Raw genomic sequence first — 25,223 nt, forward strand, 5'->3', positions numbered from 1 at the left:
AGGGGAAGCTGAGCCTTGACATGTTAACTTGCCCAAGAGAATAAGAGCTGGAGCCAGATTTAAACTCAGTCAGTCTGACTCATACTCATGAACTGGCACTTCTGGCCACCCTTCAGGGATTTCTTTTCTTTTCCCTTCCTTCCTTCCTTCCTTCCTTCCTTCCTTCCTTCCTTCCTTCCTTCCTTCCTTCCTTCCTTCCTTCCTCTCCTTCCTTCCTCTCCTTCCTTCCTCTCCTTCCTTCCTTCCTTGCTTGCTTCCTTCCTTGCTTGCTTCCTTCCTTGCTTCCTTCCTGTCTTGTGCTATTGCCCAGGTTGGATTAAAATGGCACGATCAAAGTGCACCGCAGCCTTGAACTCCTGGGCTCAAGCAATATTCCAGTCTCAGCCTCCTGAATAGTTAGAACTACAGGAGCACACCACTATGCCTGGCTAATTTAAAAAAAAAAATCATTTTTAGAAATGAGGACTCACTATGTTGCCTAAGCTGATCTTGAACTCCTAGCCTCTAGTTATCCTCCTGCCTTTGTCTCCCAAAGCACTGGGATTACAGGTGTGAGCCACCATGCCTGGCCCCTTCAAGGATTTTAGATTGTTTTCAGATATAGTAAAATAAGATAATGAGTGAAGAAACAAGACAAAGAGAAAACAAGGGCAGGAAAAAAAAAAAAAAAGACGTGATCTATAGTCCTACATGTATGCCAGAGGTGAGACACAAACTGAGTTTTGAATTTTCTAAATATATAAAGAAAGAAACATGCTCTGAAGTCACAGTGTCTGTATGGTAAAAATAAAAAATGATTTATCAGAAGCAGCACAGCAATTCCTTCTATAGTAGAAATATTTCTTGTGGTTTCTCATATGGAAGTTTTCGGGGCGCTAATGAATGATGGGCCAGTAAGTTTTGTAAGACTGTTTCTTATAACGTTTCTCAATGGAGACCAAGGGCTTAATGTCAAAATATGGCCATTAAAATAAATTCTACAAGGTCCAAAATAGTAGGTCTCAGAAACACAGCAGACCCACTGGGCAGGTTACCTTCACATATGCAGTGGGTAATTCATTATTTTTTCTGTGCCTCAATTCTGTAAAATAGGGATAGAAATATTACCTATAGAGGTGTGGTAAGGATTAGATTAGTTAATACCCCAAAAGCACTTAGAATTTTGCTCTGAACATGGTAAATAACCAACATTATCATCATCATCATCATTGTTGTACGTTAAATGCAAACCTATATGTTTTAGTGGTCGGCCAAGGTTATGTCTACTTAAGAAAATTGAGCAAAGAGCCTTGTGTGACCCAGTAGAAGATTGCTGCCTTCCTCAGTCTGGTTGTGAGATTAGGAAGTACCCATGAGCCAGATCACGTTTTGTTTTTGTTTTTGTTTTTTTTTTCCTCAAAAAAACAGTTCTGAGTTCATGCTGACACAAACAGATGAGTGACTGAAGCCCAGCTTCTCTACAACACGGCATGGGTTGGTCGGTTTCTACTTTAAACATTTAATGCAGTTGTATCAAACTCTGCCGTGGACCTAAAATTTCTCAAACAACTACAAAAAATGTAATTTTCACAATGTAATTCCATAGGGAATCCTTTAGGGCAAACTAGTTTCCAAATATTCTGTAGGTAACCAAACCACAGTCACGCATCATTTAATGATGGGAATACTTTCTGAGAAACGTGTCGTTAGGTGATTTTATCATTGTGTGAACATCTTAGAGTGTATCACACAAACCTAGATGGTAGAGCGTACTACACACCTATGCTATATGGTAGAGCCTATTGCTTCTAGGCCACAAATATGCACAGCATGTGACTGTACTAAACACTGTAGGCAATTGCAACACAGTGTAAGTATTTACATATGTAAACATAGAAGAGGTACAGTAAAAATATGATATAATTATCTTATGGGACTGTCATCACACATGCGTTCTCCCACTAACTGAAATGTCATTATGCAGCGTGTAACTAACTGTATTTGATTTGCTGTATGGGTTGTTAGGACTTAACCCAATTCATCTTTGGAGAGCATTTACTAGAAATAACAATTTTGGTTTTGGAATAGTCAGTCTTAACTTTGGGGGATTATTAGTTAAAGCAGCTAGCATTGCCATAACTAAAGCAGAATTTTATCTTTCAGAATCAGTGAAGGGCTTTTTAGGACAATATAAGTAACTACTCATCTGCACACAGAAGGATGTTTATTTTTCTTATTTCAACTCATCCAAGGGTGGTGGCTGGGCCATTAAGTACAGTTTCAAGAGACGGGAAGCCACGACTGTCTGCTCTCTATACATTAAGTTATAGCAACTTAATGTAGATCCTCAAGAGTAGAGGAGTACTGGAAAGCATAATAAGAAATAGAAATACAAGTCCACAAAGAGGAAGTACACTTGGGTTGATTTTCAATTTATTATTGCAGTGATTTCAGAGGATGAACCTAATCAACTGATCCAAGTGACATTGAATGTAATTTTGACTGACAAGGCTTAGTTTATCCCTCAGGTGCAATGTGTTAAGAGCAGAGACAGCGAGCTTTTCACCAAAATCCTTGTCCCTCTTTCCTGGATTGGAGGCATTGTTGGGAGGTGGATTCCTGGCTAGAAACTATATTCCCCAGAGCACCTTACAACCAGATGTGGTCGAATGACTAGTCCTTATTCTTGGAATATGAGCAGAAGTGAATTGTGTCATTTGCAGGCTGAGGTTTTAAAGAACTGAGTGTAGCTTCTTTATAGGGTAGTCCCTGCTTAATCTGCGGTTTCGCTTTCCATTATTTCAGTTACCCATAGTTCACTGTGGTTAAAAAACATTCAATGAAAAATTCCAGAAATAAACAATTCATTTTTTAAATTGTGTGGCACTCTGAATAGAATGATGAAATCTGCCGCTAACTACACTCTGCTCTCATTAGTCACTTAGGAGCCACCTCAGTTAGTGGATCGCCTGTCGCTGTATCGCAGCACTGTGTTCACGTTACTCTTATTTTACTCAGCAGTGGCCCCAAAGTGCAAGAGTAGTGATACTGGCATATTGTTATAATTGTTCTATTTTATTGTTATTGTTGTTAATCTCTTACTGTGCCTAATTTATACGTTAAATTTTATAGGTATGTATGTATAGGAAAAAACATAGCATATATAGACTTTGGTACTATCTGAGGTTTCAGACATCCATGTGGGTCTTGGAACGTATCCCCTCCAGGGTGAGGGGGGACTACTGTGCTCCTCTTTCCCTGTCTGCAGGCTGAATGAAGGACATTCTGTGCTCTTAGGGGATGAAGGTGCTATAGAATGGAAGAAGCTTGGGTCCCTGAATCGCCATGTGGCAGCGAGCCACCCACCACCCCCCTACACTGGATGGTTACATGTCTGATAAAATTTTTCTTTTTTTTTTCTTTGAGATGAAGACTCGCTTTGTCACCCAGCCTGGAGTGCAGTGGTGCGAACCCAGCTCACTGCAACATCTGCCTTCTGGGTTCAAGCGATTATCCTGCTTCAGCCTCCCGAGTAGCTGGGATTACAGGCACTCACCACCACATCTGGCTAATTTTTGTATTTTTAGTACAGATGGGGTTTTGCCATGCTGGCTAGGCTGGTCTCGAACTCCTCACCTCAGGTGATCCACCTGCCTTGGCCTCCCAAAGTGCTGGGATTACAGGCGTAAGCCATGGCACCCAGCCAGAAATAATTTTTACTGTGTTAAAACAATGAAGCTTTGGATTTTATGTGTTACAACAGCTATAATTACCGTAACTTAAATGGGCTTTTTAAATCTTCCAGGATCAGCTAATAGGTTTTGAAATGACCACTCTGAGTGAGGCAAGTAAAAGCAATTATGTGTAGTAAATTAAGACAGAAGAAACAGAAAAGGTACATTTTAAACTTATTTTCTAAATACCACTCTTGGGAAAACAGTATGATTTTGTGACTAAGTATTTTCGTGGGGTCATTCTTTTTTTTTGTTTTTCCTACTTCATCAAGAGGGAGTCATACCCTCATGATGCCTATTGATTGTTAACTGTCTGCGTTTGCTGTTTCTTCTCTAAACATCCTTGTTTTGTTGGGCTTTGGGTAAATCCTAGTTTTCTGTTATTTCTGGACATAGTCCAATATAATAAGAGTCAAGTCTTGGGAATAGTCCTGGAATTTCCCAAGACCTTTTATTTTACTGTAAAAGAGATTGAAGTAAAGAAATCTTGTTATTCCTCAGCCTGGAAGATTATGGCCTTGGGCTTCTCAACCCAGACAGAGCTTCAGGTTTTAGTTCTGGACACAGAGTTGAGAGGGTGAAGCATATAGAATACACTCCTTGTGCTGCTGGCCTATGACCTAGACTTGGAAATGCTCAATTCCTGTTAGAGGCATGTTCTGCAGAGGAGAAAATGTCCACCATGCTACTGATTCCATAGTAGAAATTCTGTTAGCAGCTGCTCTGAGGGGCTTTCTAAAGAATGGGAACTGAGGCCATGTAGACACAGAGGAATGGAGAAGCTACCCTTGCTATGGACAAAACCTTTTCCTTCGTTGCTTAGTTATCTTACAAAAAGGTGGCCTTCTTGATCATCCAATTTACTTGAGTGTATTTTTTCACAGGGCTTCTAGGTGCACACACTTCCGGTTTCCTTCTAACCCCCTGGTCTCCCTGCTGCTGGCTCCTTTGCCTCCTCCCAGCTCCTAAAGGCTGGCATTGCCCTGGGTTTAGACATTAACCTTTCTGCCCAGTCACTGCTCTTTTGCCCTATTTAATTTTCTTCATAGCCCTCGTCACTATTAATGATCTTATTTATTTGTTAACTGGTATGCTTAAGAGCTTCACTAGAATATAAGCTCTGTGACATCAGAGACTCTAGTTTATTTACTGTGGAACTTCAAAGGACTAGAACAGTCTTTGGTCCATAAAATGTGCTCAAAAAATAGTTGTTGAATGCATAATTGACTTACTGATTAATGGAATGAATGAATATATGAATTCTGATGATGACAAACAGCATATCTTCTTAAAGATTAGGAGACAAAACTTTTATTGAAGTAGGAGGAAACAGTTTGAGATTATTCTAGAATATTTTGTTGTGGTCCTATCTGCTGCAACTTAAAAAAAAAAAAAGATGGTTTTCTTTTGCTTTTTATCAGCCACAGAGGGATGGATTAGATGACCTTCTCATAGAAGTTGAGTCGCTCCCAACTTGAGCATCATGTAAACCTGGCCACTTACCTCACATCGGGCTCAGCAGTGGCAGCATGCAGTGGCAGGCGGCCATTTTTATCTGGGATATTGTGCTTGGCACCATTTCTGAGTAGACTCACACAGCCTTCAAGCCAGCCCTGAAATACAAGAGCAACCACATCATTATATAACAGAAGCTCACGTAACATGGTCCAACAAACTTTCTCTAGATTTTTTTCCCCTTCTCTGGTTTGGCTAAACACATATTTTATTTGACTTGAAGTGGTTAAGAACCACAACTCCATCTTAGATGCCTCAACAGAGGACCGAAGGTCTTGAAGTACAGATTCCCAGGTTTATGGAAGGACCTTTCCCCTTTAGATGCAGACTGACCTTAGAATCTCTCCATCTCCCCCTCCCCATTTCTAGGGCCACTCACTGGTATTACACGTATAAGCTCAGACTGCATGATAAATGGGCCTTGGTCCTCTATTGCAAGCTCCTTTTCTAGTAACCACAAGGACAGCACCTTGCCTATTCAAGTCAGTCCCCCTCCCAGTGCCTAGAAGTCTAACCTGAGCTCTACTGCAATGGCTGGGACCCTGCCACCTTATTGACTGATCTTTCTGATGCTGAAAGCTTGAATCCCTAAACATAAGGCATCACCAGCACCTTCCAAAGGTTTCCCATTGCTATGTTTTATCCACCTATAAATTCCCCAAGAACTTTATGTGAACTGCTGAAACCTGCTGTCTACAATTGTCTAGATTGAGACCTGATATGGCCACATCTCATGCTTGTTACATCCTCGGTCGACACTTACTGCTGGGTCATCTTCTCATTGTCTCTCCCATTTCAAAGGGCCGGTATAATTTCAGGCTAGCCCTCCCTCCCATGCTACTTTAACTGACCCATACCTATTGATAACCAAGTTTGGCTCGCGTGTTAAAGAGGATGTCTTCTACATTCATCCAGAATGGCTTGGGTTACTTGCCCAATTATAAGCAGACTTAAAAAGAGATGAAATTATTTTTATGAAGAATAATAGGATAACCCTCTATTTTGTTCAGAAGCAGGCTTCCCATCATCCTACATTCGTGTCTAGGCAAACCTCAAAATTATCCAGTAAAATGAGAAAGATGACTGAAGATTTTTCCTCCTTACATTGAAAGCAATAAAAATCAAAATGTTGGCCGGGCGCGGTGGCTCGCGTCTGTAATCCCAGCACTTTGGGAGGCCGAGGCAGGTGGATCACAAGATCAGGAGATCGAGACCATCCTGGCTAACATGGTGAAACTCCATCTTTACTAAAAATATAAAAAATTAGCCGGGCATGGTGGCGGGCGCCTATAGTCCCAGCTACTCGGGAGGCTGGGGCAGGAGAATGGCGTGAACCTGGGAGGTGGAGGTTGCAGTAAGCTGATGTCGTGCCACTGCACTCCAGCCTGGGTGACAGAGCGAGACTCTGTCTCAAAAAAAAAAAAAAAAAAAATCAACATGTTAATAAATGCGTGGAGAAGAAGGAAGATCATGATCAGAAAATAACCTTTTGGTTTTGAAGTCTGGAAGGAAAATTAACAAAAATGCATCAAAACTCAGAGTATGAATATTGAATATGATTTTGTAGAATTGACCATTAATATCTAAGTCTTAAGTAGAAGCAAGTATTTTTCTGGCATTTCCAGTCTTGAGTCATGGCTTACTGATGCATTAAATCTGTTTTTAGTTGTTAATGTCTAAATCATCAAGTTCTCAGATTAAAAGGAGAAATTAGACCCAGAGACCCAAAAGACAGGCGTGCTGGGCAAATTTTAGAGTTGCCAAAGATTTACAGTTTTTGAAAAGCAGATCTTTTGGTGGGGGAAAGTTTGAAACACTTCTAAAAATCATATTGCAACATTTCCTGGAACTCTGTGTGTGTCAATGGTTTTCTGATTATTTTTTTCTTGAAGATGAAAAGAAGAAAAACAATTGAATATACTATCTGAAACACTTGGTCAGTCACTATTAAGAACCAACAAATGAGTTTTATACCTACTATGTGCTGGCTGATTCCCCCAGTGTTTATTCTTCAGCTGTGATGGGCATTTTTTTTTTTTTTAATTAAGTGTTACAAATGAAGGAGAAAGCACAAAGAGATACAGTGATTTGCCTAACCAATGTCGCACACCTGTGAAATTTGATCATTTGAATTGGGTCCTTCTTGTTGTATCCAACTACTAAACCAGAGTTGAGAAGTCAGGGGAAAAAGCAGGCCGGGCATGTAACATTGCTCCAAAATTCAGTTATCTGCAAGCCTGGCTGCTGAAACTGCCTAGTAACTAGTTTTATCTAATGGCTTCTGAAAAACCTGTTGCAACAAAAAGAATTTTACCCACCATGGTCACTCACCAATCAGAGCTTGCCAGCTCCCCAAAACTCGACTAGTGCCAATGAACTTTCTAGAAAAACAATATGTAACATTTCTCCTTCTAATAAAACCTACAACTTCCTCTTCATTCTTTGGACATACCGAGGACCACCTGGTGTGTGTATTGCAATTCTTTTTTCCTTGTTTTTTGAGACAGTGTCTCACTCTGTCACCCAGGCTGGAGTACAGTGGCACGATCTCAATTCACTGCAGCCTCCGCCTCCTGGGTTCAAGTGATTCTCCTGCCTCAGCTTCCCAAGTAGCTGGGACTACAGGCATGCGCCACCACACCTGGCTATGTTTTGTATTTTTAGTAGAGACAGAGTTTCACCATGTTGCCCAGGCTGGTCTCGAACTCCTGACCTCAGGTGATCCGTCTGCCTCAGCCTCCCAAAGTGCTGGGATTAACGGCATGAGCCACCATGCCCGGCCGCAATTCTTATATATCAAATAATACGTTAAATGTAGAGATTCATCTCTCTCTCTATTTTTATATATATAAATATATATTTATTTATATATATTTATATATTATATATAATATTTTTATATTATAAAATAAATATATATATATTTATTTATTTTCTTTTTTCTTTTTTTTTGAGACGGAGTTTCACTCTTGTTGCCCAAGCTAGAGTGCAATGGCGCCAACCTCCGCCTCCTGGGTTCAGGCGATTCTCCTGCCTCAGCCTCTCGAGTACCTGGAATTACAGGCATGCACCACCATGCCCGGCTAATTTTGTATTTTTAGTAGAGATGGGGTTTCTCCATGTTCGTCAGGCTGGTCTCGAACTCCTGACCTCAGGTGATCCTCCAGCCTCCTGGCCTCCCAAAGTGGTGGGATTACAGGTGTGAGCCACCGTGCCCAGCCTCAACTCTACATATTTTATTTGAGTTTGACACATCTGTAGTAAGTTTTTCTGTACACTAAGTTCAGAGTTGTGGCAGAGACTTAACTTCTAAGTGTCCCATTTGGGGAGTTTTTCTTTAATTCTTGAATTTGAACATTGCCAGGAGGGAGGGATGAGCTTCACAGTGCAGTCCCCAGGACAACCGCTTCCCGTGAGCCTCAGCAGAATGATGGAGGGTCCTGCCTTGGGGAGCCACACGGAGATGGGGGCAGAATTTAAAAGGTGGCACCACATGGTGTCCTGCTGGCAGACTCTCCTCATGCAGCCCCTTAGAATATATTCCTAGAAAGAGTTGTCTGCAAAGGTGTCAACTCTCTAGGCTCCGAGGGTATCCATCGTTATTCACCATGATTTAGAGGATCACTTCTTCCCAGTCCCCTGCATAGCTCTCTAGTCAAAGAAATGTAAAATTTTGAATTTTTGAACTTTGAAAGGGGGACAGTTTACTTTCACTACATTCTATGTGCTAGTGGCCGTCAACTTTAGAAACCCCTTCTATTCCCTTCCTCCACCCAGTTTTCTCTTTTCTTCAGCTCAGATACTGGAAAAGTCCATAGCAAGAGCAGTTCTTAAGGCATGTGCTAGAAGGGAGGGGGCTAGGAGGACAGCCATATGTCTGTCTGAGGTATGGGACTTCGGCTAATATGCACAGACCAGTGGCTTTTAAACTTGATGGGCAAGTTTTTAAAAATTGCCTGGGAGGCTGAGATGGGCAGATCATGAGGTCAAGAGATCGAGACCATCCTAGCCAACATGGTGAAACCCTGTTTCTACTAAAAATACAAAAATTAGCTGAGTGTGATGGTGCACGCCTGTAGTCTCAGCTACTCGGGAGGCTAAGTCAGGAGAATCGCTTGAACCCGGGAGGTGAAGGCTGCAGTGAGCTGAGATTGCACCACTGCACTCCAGCCTGGTGACAGAGTAAGACTCTGCCTCAAAAAAAGAAAAAAGAAAAAAGAAAAAAAATTCCCAAGGAGATTTGTTTAGCATGCAGACTCCCCCAACACCAATTACCCTAGTCCTGCTCCCAGAGTATCTGACTCAGGAGGTCTAGGGTACCCCCCTGGTACCTGCATTCGATACTAACGTGAATAAGTTCTGATAACCCTCTACCATCGGACCAGCCTGGCACTTGCATTTGAAACAAGCACCCCGAGGGATATTTACACAAAAGATCTGTGGACCACAGTTTGAACATTTCTTCCCAGATTTGCATGTGAGTTCTAGAGAGAGGGCACAAATAGAAAATGAAAAAGTAGGCTTTAAAGGAAATCTCTATAAGACTTGGGCAATGCTTCATTGCAATCTATGCCAGCTCATGGCAGAAGAGGGTGGTGTTTGGGAAAGGGAAGTGATTTAATTCAGCAGGACACCTTCAGTGGGGCTGGTCCAGAGTGAATTCACCACCATCAGTGGGCAGCAATAGCAAATGCAAGCTATAGCAAATGCAAGAAGCTGCATTGGCAGCAATGGTGGTCACAGTGAAGATTTCTGGGTGCCTCTCTGGAGAGGAAGAAAAAGGATGACCTCCATGTGGTGGTCAGGAGTTGTTTGACATGAGCTCAAGGCACCCCTAGGACCTCCCAAAAGGATTACAGGAAGAGTTTGAGAGGAGGGGGTCTTGAGAATTTTCAGTAAGGCTTAACCAAGCTTGCTCTAATGTTGGGAAATGCTGAGCCGAATTCTCTACTGGTGAGGACTAGTAGTATGACACAGTTGTTAAATTGAACCCTGATTGTGGGCTGAGTCCTCTGCTTGACGTTGTCCCTTTAAGAGCCTGCTATGTCTCCCCTGTTCTCTATCGTCCAGTCCCTCCCACCACCTTCCCCAGTTCTCATTGTTCTCCACATTCCTCAGCCTCAAGCTTCTACTCGACCAATCCTACCCCACAGATGTTAACCGGATCTTCACAGTGTTCCCACCCTGTTGGGGTTATTTAGGGAGATTGTTCTTAGAAGCACCAAGTGTGTCCAGAAATATCTTGAGAGAAATTCTGATGCTGTTAAGATAGAAAAGAATGTTTCCCTAATGGCCATATCACCTCTATCTTAGAGGATTGTTAGGAAGATCCAAAATGGCCCAAATTCATGAAACCAACTCTAAGTGGGGATATAAATGTTGAAGATGATTGGAGTAAAGCTTCAAGTTCTAGCTCCTTTAGCCAGCTGCATAGATCCAAGAATGCTCCTCTGCAACTGGGACCCCATAATGACACCCTTAGCCTACCCTGCTCCTTAGACCCTGTGACAGACACAAATCAGTACCAGGTAGGTGGCCAGGCATAAACTTGTGCGGCCATAAGCATCCTGCATGTTAATATTCGCTCCCATCTTCAACAGCAGCTTCACTGTGTCCACTTGACGTCCAGAAACCGCATGCATCAAGGGCGTGCATCCTGGAATGAGACATTTCAACAGCCTTTAAACATATTTGACCCATGAAACTGATGATCAGGCTTTATTGGCCTGTTCATTTATTTTGCTGTTTGCAATACAAACCCAGCTGTTTGTATGAGACTGAAGGGAGATAAAGCTGATTGTTGCTACATCTCTATAAACTATGTATTTTTTTTACTGGCTCTTTACAATCTTTTGCAATTTTGCAATAATTGGCTGAGAAAAACATTTTGGGTAGATGATAAAAATTGCTTATGACTGTGTCAGGGATCAGCATAGTTTAAGACATAACAGATTTATCCTGACTTAGCTTGAACAATGTAGCATCTGGGAGTGCTTTTGGAAAGCCGCTCTATCTGAGATGGGTTCAGCACACTTTCATTGGAGGTGGCGGGTGCTAAGGGACAGCAACAGTGCCCAGCCTTGGATTGCACAAATTCTTGTTGAAAAAGTGGCCACCTGTACTGAAATGCTTCTCTGTTTTCAGAATCAATATAGGCCAAGGCATTTAGTTTTTTATGTGTTTTCTTCCTGAATAAAAATAGAGATGAAATTACACATTCTGATGAACTTTGCAGGGCTGTTGGAACAAGCCAGCCTCATGAGGCAGGATGCAGGTGCTTCTCATTCCTTCAGGTGAAGAAATCAAACCTCAGATTCACCGCTTGCCCAGCTGAGACTTGTGTAGATGTCTTTGGATTGGAGATTGTGATTCTTCTCCAGATGAACTGCAAGCTATGACTCTGAGACATCCCCGAGAAAGGGTAAATCCCAAGATTTCTGTTTTCACTGAAAGAGCACCGAGTTCAGAGTTGTGGCTGAGTCTTAACTTCTAAGTGTCCCTTTTGCCAAAGTTTTCTTTAATATTTGAATTTGAACATTGCCAGGAGGGAGTGATGAGCTTTGCAGTGCAGTCCCTAGGACACCAGAAATTGAGCTGTGGTCGGCAACTCAATTTCTCTCCAATTTTTTTCCTTCTAAAACTCTTTCAGTCATCTGTACTGGGAAAAAGCAGCAATGAAGTGCTATGTCTTAAAATAGTTGCAAAATTTCCTTCCTTTCCCTTCCTCCCTTCCTTTCCTCCTGTCAACAAGTGGTAATTATAACTATTGAGAGAAAAAAAGGACATGCGGCAAAAGGCAATTATTGAAGCAATCTGTGAATCTGAAATACTCAGTAAGTAAAGCTAAAGAATCCCTAGATAGGCCAGGTGTGGTCATGCCTGTAATCCCAGCACTTTGGGTAGGCCGAGGTGGGCAGATCTCTTGAGGCCAGGAGTTCGAGAACAGCTTGGCCAAGATGGTGAAACCCCGTCTCCACTAAAAATACAAAAAAAAAAAAAAATTAGCTGGGCATGGTGGCACGCACCTGTGATCTTAGCTACTCAGGAGGCTGAGGCAGGAGAATCGCTTGAACCCGGGAGGTGGAGGTTGCAGTGAGCCGAGATTGTGCCATTGCACCCCAGCGTGGGTGACAGAGAGAGACTCCATCTCACAAAAACAAAAACAAAAACAAGAAAAGAATCCCTAGATACTGTTTTCATAAAATTACATGCTATGCCTAGCTAATTTACATCTATCTTGAGAGCCTAGCTTACATATAAATTTCTTCAGGGAACACCTTCTTGACCCTCCATTGTGAACTGGATGTCCATGTTATAATTTTTCATCATCCTTGATTTTTCTCTAGTAACGCTTTTAATATTTTATAATCATGTATTGATTGAGCATAATCATGTGTTTAAAATTTGTCTCTTCTAAGCTATAAATTCGAAGTGGAAGGAACCACATCTCTCATGCTCATCATTGAATCCTCAGTACCAACCACTGTATCTGGTACCGGGAAGATATTAAACAGCAATTCTGAAATGCATAACCAAATGATTACTGAACTAATTTTTTTTTTTTTTTTGAGACACCATCTTGCTCTGTTGCCCAGGCTGGAGTGCAGTGGTGTGATCATGGCTCCCTGCAGCCTTGACCTTCCAGGCTCAAGCAGTCCTTCCACATCAATGTCCCAAAGTGCAGGGATTATGGGCATGAGCCACTGCATCTGGCCCAAGTATTTCTTAAGTTTAAAATAATTTTCCTGACGTGTCTCTAACTGAGGTTTAGGGAGGAATGACAGATTTATCTCCAAATTGGGTTCCAAAATTTATTTTAAGTTGGTACATTTGTCCTTGTAGAAAATAGAAGGAAAAAAACCCTCAAAATAAAACAAATAAGAGAGTACAGCATTGTTCCTGTATATAAAATTCATATATAAAAGAAAAGGTCTTCCTTAAACAAAAGCAATGGGAAAAGTAACAAAAAACAATAGCAACAACAACAAAAATAAGGTACTTAGGAATAAATCTAACTGAAGAAGAGCAAGACTTATGTGGATAAAAAGTATAAAACTTATCGGGTGACATAACAGAAGAACTAAACATGGGAAGACATACTATGTTTATGACGGAGAAGACTCAATATAATAGAGCCATCAATTTCCTGAAAATGAATCTATACATTCATTGCAAGTCTAATAAAAACTCAGCAAAGCTGTTGTGAAACTTGAAAAAAATCCTAAAATTTATCTGGAAGTTTAAAGTGCCAAAAAAATTTCAAGACAATTTTACAGTAGAACTAAAGAGGATTATTGCTTTTTGAACCAACAAGATTATAAAGCTATGGTAATTAAAACAATAAATATGTCAACAGAACAGAGGAAAAAGTTCAGGAAATACTTAGACCTATCGAGGAACTCAATATATGACCAAAGTGTCATCACAAATCAGTAGGAAAAAAAAGATATTCAATAAATGGTGCTGAGAAACTGGCTATACAAAAGGGATACATTAAAATTAGATCTAAAATTTACATCATACATAAATACTTTCCAAATATGAAAAGCAAAATTTAACAACTTATAAAATATATAGATGAATATATTTTATAACATTAAGACTAGTAAGGCCTTACTGAAGAAGACATAAAAACTGCAAACTATAAAGAAAACATTTTATTAAATTAAATTATATTCAAATTAAAATTTTCTGTATTACATAAGATCCCATAAATGAAATGAAAAGGCCAGCTACAGATTGGGAGGTTATTTTAATTCATAAAACCAAGAAAAAATTATGAGCTTAACTAATAAATAACATCAATAATTGAATCAGAAAGAGATAAACAATGTAGGAGCAATTTGAGAGACAGCAGACACAAGCCAATAAACATATGAAAGATTATAAATCTCTCAAATAATTAGAGAATACATATTTCTACATTTCTCAATGTCATTTCTCAATGACATTCATATGTATTGGATTACCAATTATAAAACATCTGAAATGCCAGGTGTTGTCAAGGATTTGGGGAACTCTTATATACTGTTGGTTAAAGTATAAGTTGGGACAACCAGTTTGGGGGATAAATGTGGCAACATTTCATAAAATTATAGGTGCTCATACCTTATAACCCTGTAATTCCACTTCCAAGTTTATTTCATAAAGAAACTTTCACAGTGATGAACAAAGAGATATAATCAAAGATGATAATGAAGAATTAAACAAGAAATGGCATAAATGAATGTTAATAGAGAAATACATAAATTATGTTAGATTTATGCAAAGAAGTGTCATAGAGCAATAAAAATGTCCAAGTTAAGTTAATCCAGATCCACTTGAATAAATCTTGAAGACATAATTTTGAGTGAAGAAAGCCAATTGCAAAGATATACACTACAATTTATGTAAATTTTATAAATCAAAATAACAACAGATTGCTATAAACCCAGGAAAAGTAGTCAAAGCAGAAAAACAGAAACAGGAAAGATACACACCAGCTTCAGAATAGTGGTTAGTTATTTTAAAGGAATGAAGGGAAAAGGGGTGGAATCAGAAAAGGATAAAAAGGGCCTTTAACTGCTCTGTAACTTTTTTCCTTTAAAAAAAATCCAAGAAAAAAATTGCAAATTGTCAAAATTGTTAAATTCTGGGTGGTGGTTACATAGCAGTTTGACATGTTATTCTCTGTACTTTGTCTTATGTTTGAAATATTTTATATTTGAAATAAAATACACAAAATAAAGGGTGGAGCAACTTGGTTAGGTAAGGTGTGCAGGAAGGTAGCCTCAGCATCTTGTGTCCTTAAATGATCCACTTTGCTTTTGTGGTAAAGTGTCCAAGAACTTTAAGACATCTGCACTATAAGATAAGGAGCAGAAAGAGCACTAACCAAGGACACAGAATATTTGGGTTCCAGTTCCTAGCTATTTTACTAGCTATGAAACTTTGGTTGAGAAACTTAGCCACTTTGAGACTCATTGTCTTGTCCTGGGTGGTGCAAAGTAATTACACTATGGTTATGAAATTCCAAAAGCAATAATAATAGCTTGTATTTATTGAGTGTTTATTATGTATCAGGCATAACTCTGAATACTCTAGATGTATTAACCCAGCTAGTTTTGATTTTTGTACTGTCTTAGTCTGTTTTCTGTTGCTATAACTGAATACCCAAGACTGGGTAATTTATAAAGAGAAGAATTTTATTTCTTTCAATTCTGGAGGCTGGGATGTCCAAGGTTGAGGGACTACATTCGGTGAGGGTCTTCTTAGGGGTCGGAACTCTCTGCAGAGTCCCGAGGCGGTACAGGGTATCACACGGCAAGGGGGCTCATGAGAGATCACCAAACTAGCTTTTATAACAGACCCACTCCCATGATTACTAACCCACTCCCACAATGACCTATGAGTGGATTAATCCCAATAATCTCCCAAAGGTTCCACCTCTCAACACTACTGCATTGTGGACCAGGTTCCCAACACATGAAATTTGGGGGAACACTATAGCATGTAGCTTGAATGTAGTTGAAATTGGGTATACTGATTCCTTCCACTTTATTCCTTTTCAAAATTGTTTTAACTATCCTAGTTCTTTTGTATTTCTATACACATTTTAGCTAATCTTGTCTATATACACAAAAAATCTTGCTGGGGATTGGTAGAAATTGTGATCTCCGTCTTATGCCAAGATGTTTCCTCAGAATTTGCACTAAACCTGTATACAAATTTGAAGAGAACTGCATGTTTAATATGTTGAGCCACAAACATGTTATGCCTTTCCAATTATTAAGATCTTTGATTTATTTAATTAGCACTTTATAGTTTTCAACATACAAGTTCTGTACATATTTTGTTGTATTTACACCTAAGTGTTTCTTTTTATCGAGTGATTTTAAATGGTATTATAAATTTTTGATGTCTGCATGTTCATTGTTAGTATACAAAAATAAAATTTATGTTTGTATATTGATCTTGTATACTGTGACCTTGCTGAACTCACTTAGTTGTAGGAGTATGTTGGTAGATTCCTTAGGATTTACTATGAAGACAAACAAATTGTGCAAAAAGTAACAGTTTCTTTTTTCCTTTTTCAAGATGTATACTTTTGGCTGGGCCAGTAGCTCATGCCTGTAATCCCAGCACTTTGGGAGGCCAAGGTGGGCGGATCACCTGAGAGGTCAGGAGTTTGAGACGAGCCCGGGTAACATGGTGAAACCTGTCTGTACTAAAAACACAAAAATTAACTGGGCGCAGTGGCGGGCACCTGTAATCCTAGTTACTCGGGAGTCTGAGGCAGAATTGCTTGAACCCAGGAGGTGGAGGTTGCAGTGAGCGGAGATTGCGCCACTGCACTTCAGTCTGGGTAACAGAGTGAGACTCTGTCAAAAAAATAAAAGATGTATGCTTCTTATTTCCTTTTCTTGCCCCTTTGCACTCATATTACACTATGCTGAATTGGAGTGGTGAGAGTGGACATTCACACCTTGTTCCAGGTCTTAGGGGCAAAGCACTCAAACTTTCACCATTAAGTAAAACCTTAGCTCTAGAGTTTTGTTGTTGTTGTAGTTGTTGTTGTAGCAGGTACTCTTCCTTATGTTGAAGAAGCTCTCCTCTATTCCTATTTTTCTGAGATTTTTATTATTAATATGTGTTAAATTTTGTCTAATGCTTTTTTTGTATTAATTGATATGAACATGTGATTTTCTGCCTTAGTTGGTTAATTTGGTAGATTACATTGACTTTCAAATATTGAACCAGTCTTACATCCCTAACATCCCTAAAACAAACCCTACTTGATTATGGTGTATGATTCTTTTTGTTTTTGTTTTGAGATGGAGTCTCGCTCTGTCACCTAGCTGGAGTGCAGTGGTGAGATCTCGGCTCCCTGCAACCTCCGCCTCCCGGGTTCAAGCAATTCTCGTGCCTCAGCCTTCCCAGTAGCTAGGATTACAGGCACATGCCACCGTACCCGGCTAATTTTTGTATTTTTAGTAGAGACAGGGTTTCACCATGTTGGCCAGGCTGGTCTTGAAGTCCTGACCTCAAGTGATCTGCTTGCCTCGGCCTCCTAAAGTGTTGGGACTATAGGCGTGAGCCACCATGTCCAGCCTATTTCTGTATATTACTGAATGCTATTTGCTAATATTTGGTTAAGGATTTTTATATCTACATTCATGAAGACTACTGGTGTACAGGCTTATTTTTTTTACATTGTCTTTGGTTTTGATAGTGAAGTAATACTAGCTCATAAACATAACTGAAACGTGTTTTCTCATCTCTTTTTTTGGAAGAGATTATGTGGAATCGATGCTGGTTATTCTTTAAAAGTTTGTAGAAATCTGCCAGGTGAGGTGGCTCATATCTATAATCTTAGCACTTTGGGAGGCCAAGGTGGGAGGATCACAAATCTCTGGTGAAATAATCTAGTCCTGAATATATCTTTTTTTGGGGGGATTTTAAAATTATGAAGTCAATTTCCTAATTATAGGGCTCTTCAGATTATCTATTTCTTATTGTCTATTTCTTACTGTTCTGTTTTCAAGTTCGTTAATTCTTTCCTTTGCATCCTCATTCTGCTGCTGAGCTTATTCACTGAGTTTTAACATTGTGATGATTGTATTTTTGATTTTTTAAAATTCCCATTTGGTTTTTCCTTATGTCTTTTATTTCTTTGCTGAGACTTTCTATTTTTCTCTTTAGTTTTAAGCATGTGTTCAATTGCTCATTGAAGCATTTTTGTCACAGTTATTTGAAAATCTTTGTGAGATAATTCTAACATGTCTTTCATCGGCGTCTGTTGATTTTTTTTCATTCAGTTTGGGACCTTCCTGTTTCTCGGTATGACAAGTAATTGAAACTTGGACATTTGGGGTATTATATTATGACATTCCTGATATTAAACCTTTTATTTTAGCTGACTTCCATGGGCACTGCTGTAAAGGGGGAAGTAAAGGGGTGCCACCTCATTATTGCAAGGTGGCATTAGAAATCCAGGTTTCCTACTTAGTCTTTGCTGGAATGAGTGGGGCTGGAGCCCCATGGCTTTTTGTGGTATTTGGCTGGAGTAGGGACTTATTGTCTAAAAAGTGTTCTGTCTTTCTAGGCTGTTCCTTTCCTGGTCCTTTTGCCAGAGAGAGAAGGCTTTTGTTGTTTTTGTTGCTGTTTGGTCTGTGCCTGTTGACATTTCTGGGTTGCCAGCTTCTTCAGCATCAGCTCTGGGATTAACGAGGCAAAAAGAAAACCCTGGGCACTTACACAATGTCATTCCTTGAGTCAGGAGATCTCAGCTCATCTGTCATTTTATCTCCATCTTCCAGAGTCTTGTTATGTTTATATATAATGTCCAGGGTTTTTAGTTGTATTTAGCAGAAATAATACGAAAGAAATGCATCTACTCCATCTTCTCAGAAGCAGAAATCCTTGCTTTTTGCCTTTTACAGTCACATTTTCTTAAGATCCATTGCTACCAAAAATAGCCTACTCTTTTCGTACCCTTTTCTAACTACTTGACCTATCTAGTTTGGTCATTCATACAAAGATACTGAAAACAAACTCAAAATGATGACTTCCTCATAAGAGGCGATGTAAAAGAATCTGAAACTTTGTGTCTAACCCCCTTATTTAAAGAAATACCAAGGTATCTGCACATAGCCACAGTATCAAAATGGCTGGTCAGATATACATTTATTAACGTTGCTCATGTCTGAAGGCCACCTCTAAAAAAAGAGAGCAGAACATTCTGGATTCAAAATGCATACATAGCTCACCTTCACCATCACAGCATTCTAGGATAGAAGGGTCTTCCCGAATCACTGCAGTCAGAGCATTGACATCTCCATTAGAGGCTGCCTGATAAACCATGGTCAGGTCAACTTCCTCGGATGAGTCACCTTCATGCATCAAACAGACACAATGTTAGTGTGTAGAGCCAGTTCACTGAAAGAATAACAATACCCAAGTCCTCACCCACACAAGTGATTCATTAAAACTTCTCAAGTGAATCCAGGCAGAAGACTGAGTCATCCTGGCCACACACTCCCTCACCACTTCTGAAGAAAGGAGGATCACTCATGCCATTTGTAACACCGCTGTGTACTGGAAAGGAACCTGAGGGATTGGATGTCATTTGAGATTTTCTGATTCTTTCCAGGCATTCAGGCTTCTCGAAGTCGGTGAGCCCAGAGAGGAAAGTGGGGCCCTCATCTCGGTTCTGCATTGCCCTTTTTGATCTGGAGCATGTTCCTTGTACTCTCAATGACTCAGTTTACCACCTTTGAAAGAGACATTGTGCTCTCTGTTCTCTGATCTCCAGATGTAGAGAGTGAGCCGGCCTTTCCCGCCCTATTCTGTACCCTGAGGACTGACCCTTGCTGAGTGCTCCACCCAGGCTCCCTCACCCTCTTGCTTGCCCATGAAAGGCACGGGCAGGAGCCTCGTGGGGAGAAGAGAGAGAAGGGACATTTCTTCCTGCCTTCCCCTAGTGCAGTGTTCGGCAGGAGCCACTTCTCTCCCACCAGGAGGCTCTTTCTTGGCAGAGCCAGTCTCTTTCTCTACAGAGTCAGTTTCACTGGGTTCCCTGATAAAACGGTCCCCTCCCATGCTTCTTTCGCTTCCCACTGATGTTAGTCTGTGGAGCTTCAGCATCCCCAGTTCATCCTTTCAGCCCTGCTTCATCTCTGCAAGCTGTCCCTTCATGAAAGTCTCTTCATTTCAACCACCTGGGATTTCATGAGATGGAATTCCCGGAGGAAACAGAACTATAGGCAACTCCTTTGAATTTTGTAGCCACCTGCATTGTGCCTTGGGCACAACTGAACCAACTAATACACGGTCAACGAATGGCTTACGTCTGTAATCTCAGCACTTTGGGAGGCTGAGGTGGGAGGATGGCTTGAGCCCAGGACTTCGAAATCAGCCTGGGCAACACAGTGAGACTCTCTCTCTACAAAAATTTTAAAAAGTAGCTGGGCATGGTGGTGGGTACCTGTAGTCCCAGGTACTCAGGAAGGTGAGGCAGGAGGATCGCTTGAGCCCCAGAGTTTAAGCAGCGAGCTATGATTGTGCCGCTATACTCCAGCCTGGATAACAGAGTGAGACCTTGTCTTAAAAAACAAACAAACAAAAAGGCAACAAGAGAACTATAGATCAAGTGGGGCCAGGCACAGTGGCTCATGCCTGTAATCCAGGCACTGTGGGAGGTCGAGGCGAGCGGATCACTTGAGGTCAGGAGTTCAAGACCAGCCTGGTCAACTTAGTGAAACCCTGTCTCTACTGAAAATACAGAAAAACAAGCCAGGTGTGGTGGCATGCGCCTGTAATCCCAGCTACTTGGGAGGCTGAGGCAGGAGAATCGCTTGAACCCGGGAGGCAGAGGGTGCAGTGAACCAAGATCGCACCACTGCACTCCCGCCTGGGTGACAGAGCGAGACTCTGTCTCAAAAACAAACAAACAAACAAACAAACAAAGACCTGTGGTTAAGTGGAGCACAGGGAGGACTGGGAGGTGAGTTCTGCTCAAAAGGAGGCCTCCAGGGAGAGGCTGTGCTGATCGACTCATACACAGTTCCTCCCATGCACGCCTCCTCTGCCCCGAAAGCATAGCATTGTCCAGGGAAAAAATATGTGTGTAAGAAAACGTTTTTTGGCCAAGCGCAGTGGCTCACGCCTTTAATCCCAGCACTTTGGGAGGCTGAGGTAGGTGGATCACCTGAGGCTGGGAGTTTGAGACCAGCCTTCCCAACATGGAGAAACTCCATCTCTACTAAAAATACAAAAAATAAGCTGGGCATGGTGGTGCATGCCTGTAATTCTAGCTATTTGGGAGGCTGAGGCAGGAGAATTGCTTGAACCTAGGAGGCAGAGGTTGCAGTGAGCCGAGATAGTGCCACTGCACTCCAGCCTGGGCAACAAGAGCGAAACTCCATCTCCAGAAAAAAAAAAAAAGAGAGAAAAAGGTTTTTTTAAGTTGTGTTTTTCTGCTAATGTGGACATTATGTCAAAGATACTTTTTAGTTTTCAGTTCTAATTGATGTTTAGTTGGCAGTGGACCTAACCCTTTGCCTCGGTTTCTCTGTCCCAGTATTTTTGGGAAGTCATAAGCGACTTTTAGCCGGTTGACCTGTCTGTCCCCAAAGGAACTTGTTATTGGAAATATTTCATTTATGACAACAAACTGTTTTGTAAAGTGAGTGGTTGTTCCCTAACTTATTTTGTTGTTTTCATGTGTTTGTTTTAGGCGGACTCACTTGCACATTTGCCTGGGGGCCAGAAGTGACAGAGGAGGAGTGTCCGGGTCAAATGCTACTCCTGTGATGAGCACAAGGACTATGGAGCCAGACAACTTCAGTATCAGTCCCAGTTTGCACTGACCAGCTGTGTGGATTTGGGCCATCCCCTTTCCAGGCCTTCGTTTCTTCATTTTGTTTGTTTGTTTGTTTATTTGAGAAAGGGTCTCGTTGGTTAACCCAGGCTGGAGTGCAGTGGCGTGATGTTGGCTCACTGCAGCCTTGATCTCCCAGGCCCAAGTGATCCTCCCATCTCAGCCTCCTGAGTAGCTGGGACTACAGACACGCGCCACCACGCCCAGCTAATTTTTGTATTTTTTGTAGAGATGGGGTTTTGCCATGTTGCCCAGGCTGGTCTCCTAACGATCCTCCCACCTTGGCCTCCCAAAGTGCTGGGATTTATAGGCATGAGCCACTGTTCCTGGCCAGTTTCTTTGTCTTTAAAATGAAGGTAATAATGATGATAATTATGACAACTACCTACTTCTCTTATAAGTTTGTTGTGAGGAAAGAAATAAGTTAATATTTAATTCTGTGTGCTTTTAGAACAAGGCCTGGCATATAATAGTGTATATATTTGCTATGACTATTGCTACTTAAAAAAGTTTTTTTTGGTGTGTTTAGAAAGCATTAGAAATCTGGGACATGTAGAGAAAATAGTCTCTTGTTGATGATGATTAGACAAAGACTTCATAAATTGCACAGAACGTTAATCTCCATTAGGAAACTTCCCAGGACTCTAGACATTTTAAGATTTCTCACAATATATTTGGGCACAAGAAATAGGGCCCAGAAATAGGACAAAAATGGAGCTGGTATCTGGTTGTGTGACCACAGCCAAAGATGCTGGTGGTATCACTTCAGGAAGAAGATCCTGGTGGTAGGCTGAGGAGCTCTGTGTTTAATAGCCTGTTCATATGTTATATAATGTGCCTATATAACAGACATAAATGTGTTTACAATCCATTCATCACTGAGTGCATTAAAATATGCAAGGCACATTCATCACACTGTCGACCACATACAGCTGAGAGAAACAATGAATGCATTGCCTGATAGAATTATGATCCCCAAATATCTTGCCAGAAATCTAATTAGATGGTGTTTAATAGGGCTAAACGTAGAGTAACATATTGAAAGACAGGACCAGCTGATTTCCTAGGCCAACTAAGAATCCCTAAGCCTAGCTGGGAAGGTGACTGCATCCACCTTTAAACACAGGGCTTGCAACTTAGCTCACACCTGACCAATCAGGTAGTAAAGAGAGCTCACTAAAATGCTAATTAGGAAAAAACAGAAGGTAAAGAAATAGCCAATCATCTATTGCCTGAGAGCACAGTGGGAGGGACAATGATCGCGATATAAACCCAGGCATTGGAGCCAGCAACGGCTACCCTCTTTGGGTCCCCTCCCTTTGTATGGGAGCTCTGTCTTCACTCTATTACATCTTGCAACTGCACTCTCTTCTGGTCCGTGTTTGTTACCGCTCGAGCTGAGCTTTCGCTCATGTCCACCACTGCTGTTTGCCCCTGTCACAGACCCGCCGCTGACTTATATCCCTCTGGATCTGGCAGGGTGTCCACTGTGCTCCTGATCCAGCAAGGCGCCCATTGCCGCTCCCAATCGGGCTAAAGGCTTGCCATTGATCCCTCACGGCTAAGTGCTCAGGTTCATCCTAATCAAGTTGAACACCAGTCACTGGGTTCTAGGTTCTCTTCCGTGACCCACAGCTTCTAATAGAGCTGTACCACTCACCACATGGCCCAAGATTCCGTTCCTTGGAATCCGTGAGGCCAAGAACCCCAGGTCAGAGAACACGAGGCTTGTTACCATCTTGGAAGTGGCTCACCATTTTGGAAGTGGCCCGCCACCATCTGCGGAGCTCTAAGAACAAGGACCCCTGGTAACAATATCTTAGTCCACAAAATATCCAGTTGAACTAATTGAAGGGTGGTTAAGTATGTAGTTTTTGCACTCAACTTCCCCTCTCCCTGTTGATAAGATTAACCTGTTTATTCTCTAGGGACTACTTCCTCTCCTCTTCTAGCCCTCAGGCTGATTCAGTGGAATTGACTATATCCCTGGTCAGGGGCAGAACACGTGGCTTAGAACTAAGCCACTCAGCACTAGCATTATCCTGGCCTTGGAGACTGACTCAGGGATGTGACCCAATTAGAGCCCATGACAAGCAATGATACGTTTGATATATTGACTGGGGTTGTCGAGAACAATACTGTCACTTTATTCTACCATCCATGAACCTGGAAGCCACCTGGTGACATATTTCTCTTACCAGAGAAAGGTGGAGAGCTTTTCTCTGCCCCCCTACACCTCCCCCCACCAATAAAAAAAAAAAAAGAAAAAAGAAAAAAGAAATATTAGCCTAGATCAATGTCCCAAAGCATTTCCCCAGTGTTTTCTTCTGGTAGTTTCATGTCTTATATTTAAATCTTTAATCCATTTTGATTTGATATGGTGAGGGATAGGGGTCTAGTTTTATTCTTCTGCATATAGATATCCAGTCTTCCCAGCACCATTTATTGAAGAGACTGTTCTTTCCCCAATGTATGTCTTGGTGGCTTTGTTAAAAATGAGTTGACTGTAAATGTGTGAACTTGTTTCTGGAACCTCGATTCTGTTCCATCGGTCTACGTGTCTGTTTTTATGTCAGTATCGTGCTATTTTGGTTACTATAGCTTTGTAGTATAATTTGAAGTCGAGTAATGTGATGCCTTCAGCTTAAGTCAATTTACATAGATTTTGTGTATTCATTTGGATTTTCTTTATTCATTTGGATTTTCTTTTTAATCACTGAAAAAGTACTGACCGATAAAACATTTTAAAAAAGAACTTGGAGTTTTAGTTGGAAAATTAGCTCTATAGAAATAAACAGCGTTGTAATAAATTAGGAGGAAGTCTGGCTGAATTACCAAATCTAGTAGCCATATTGAGGGCAGTGATAGGCCTTTTCCATTCTAAACTGGTCAGTGTCATATTGAGGTCTATGGTCTCAATTAAACAGGGGTATAGTGGCTGGAGAACACTCAGAGGTGAGTGACTAGAGGTATGAATGGACTTTAATCAAGTCACGTGAAGAATGGTTGAAGGAAATAAATGTGTCTACTCTGAAGATTATTCCATGGGGTCATGATAGTAGCCTTCAGATAGTTAGAGTTTTTTTTTAATTAAAAAAATTGTGCAGGAGGGTGAGGCAGGAGAATGGCGAAAACCCGGGAGGTGGAGCTTGCAGTGAGCCAAAATCACGCCACTGCACTCCAGCCTGGGTGACAGAGCGAGACTCCATCTCAAAAAAAAAAAAAAAAAAAAGAAAAAAAATTGTGGTAAAAGATACATAAAATTTGAAATGTTAACCATTTAAGTGTACTTACAGTTCAATGGCATTATGTCCATTCACACTGTTGTGTGACCATCACTGAAACTCATCTTTTCATCTTTCAAATCTCTGTACTCATTAGACTGTAACTTCCCATTCTTTCCTGTCCCCAGTCCCTGGAAACCACAATTCTACTTTCTGTCTATTAATTTGACTACTAAAGGCACCTCACGTATGTGGAATCAATAACCGTTGTCCTTTCGTGACTGGCTTATTTCACGTAACATAATGTCCTCAGGGTTCATCCATGTTGTAGAATGTGTCAGAACTGTCTTCCTTGTTAAGATTTAATAATATTTAATTGTATGTATGCATCACATTTTGTTTATTCATTAC

General features: G+C 41.0%; 1 protein-coding gene across 2 annotated transcripts in view; it reads right to left on the bottom strand.

Moving 5' to 3' along the window:
* ANKRD55 (ankyrin repeat domain 55) overlaps positions 1-25,223 on the bottom strand; it is a 138,507-nt gene that overhangs the window by 75,201 nt on the left and 38,083 nt on the right. For both annotated transcript variants that reach the window (XR_012413670.1, XM_045393726.2), the window contains exons 3-5: positions 18,977-19,099; positions 10,754-10,884; positions 5,217-5,326 (exon numbers count right to left, since the gene is read on the bottom strand). Coding sequence is in view for 1 of the 2 variants with exons in the window: in XM_045393726.2 (XP_045249661.2) it covers positions 5,217-5,326; positions 10,754-10,884; positions 18,977-19,099 (364 nt within the window). In the remaining variant the exon portion in view is untranslated. The remainder of the gene's footprint in view (positions 1-5,216; positions 5,327-10,753; positions 10,885-18,976; positions 19,100-25,223) is intronic.

Source organism: Macaca fascicularis, chromosome 6 (assembly GCF_037993035.2).
Source record: "Macaca fascicularis isolate 582-1 chromosome 6, T2T-MFA8v1.1".
In the NCBI taxonomy this organism is placed as follows: domain Eukaryota; kingdom Metazoa; phylum Chordata; class Mammalia; order Primates; family Cercopithecidae; genus Macaca; species Macaca fascicularis.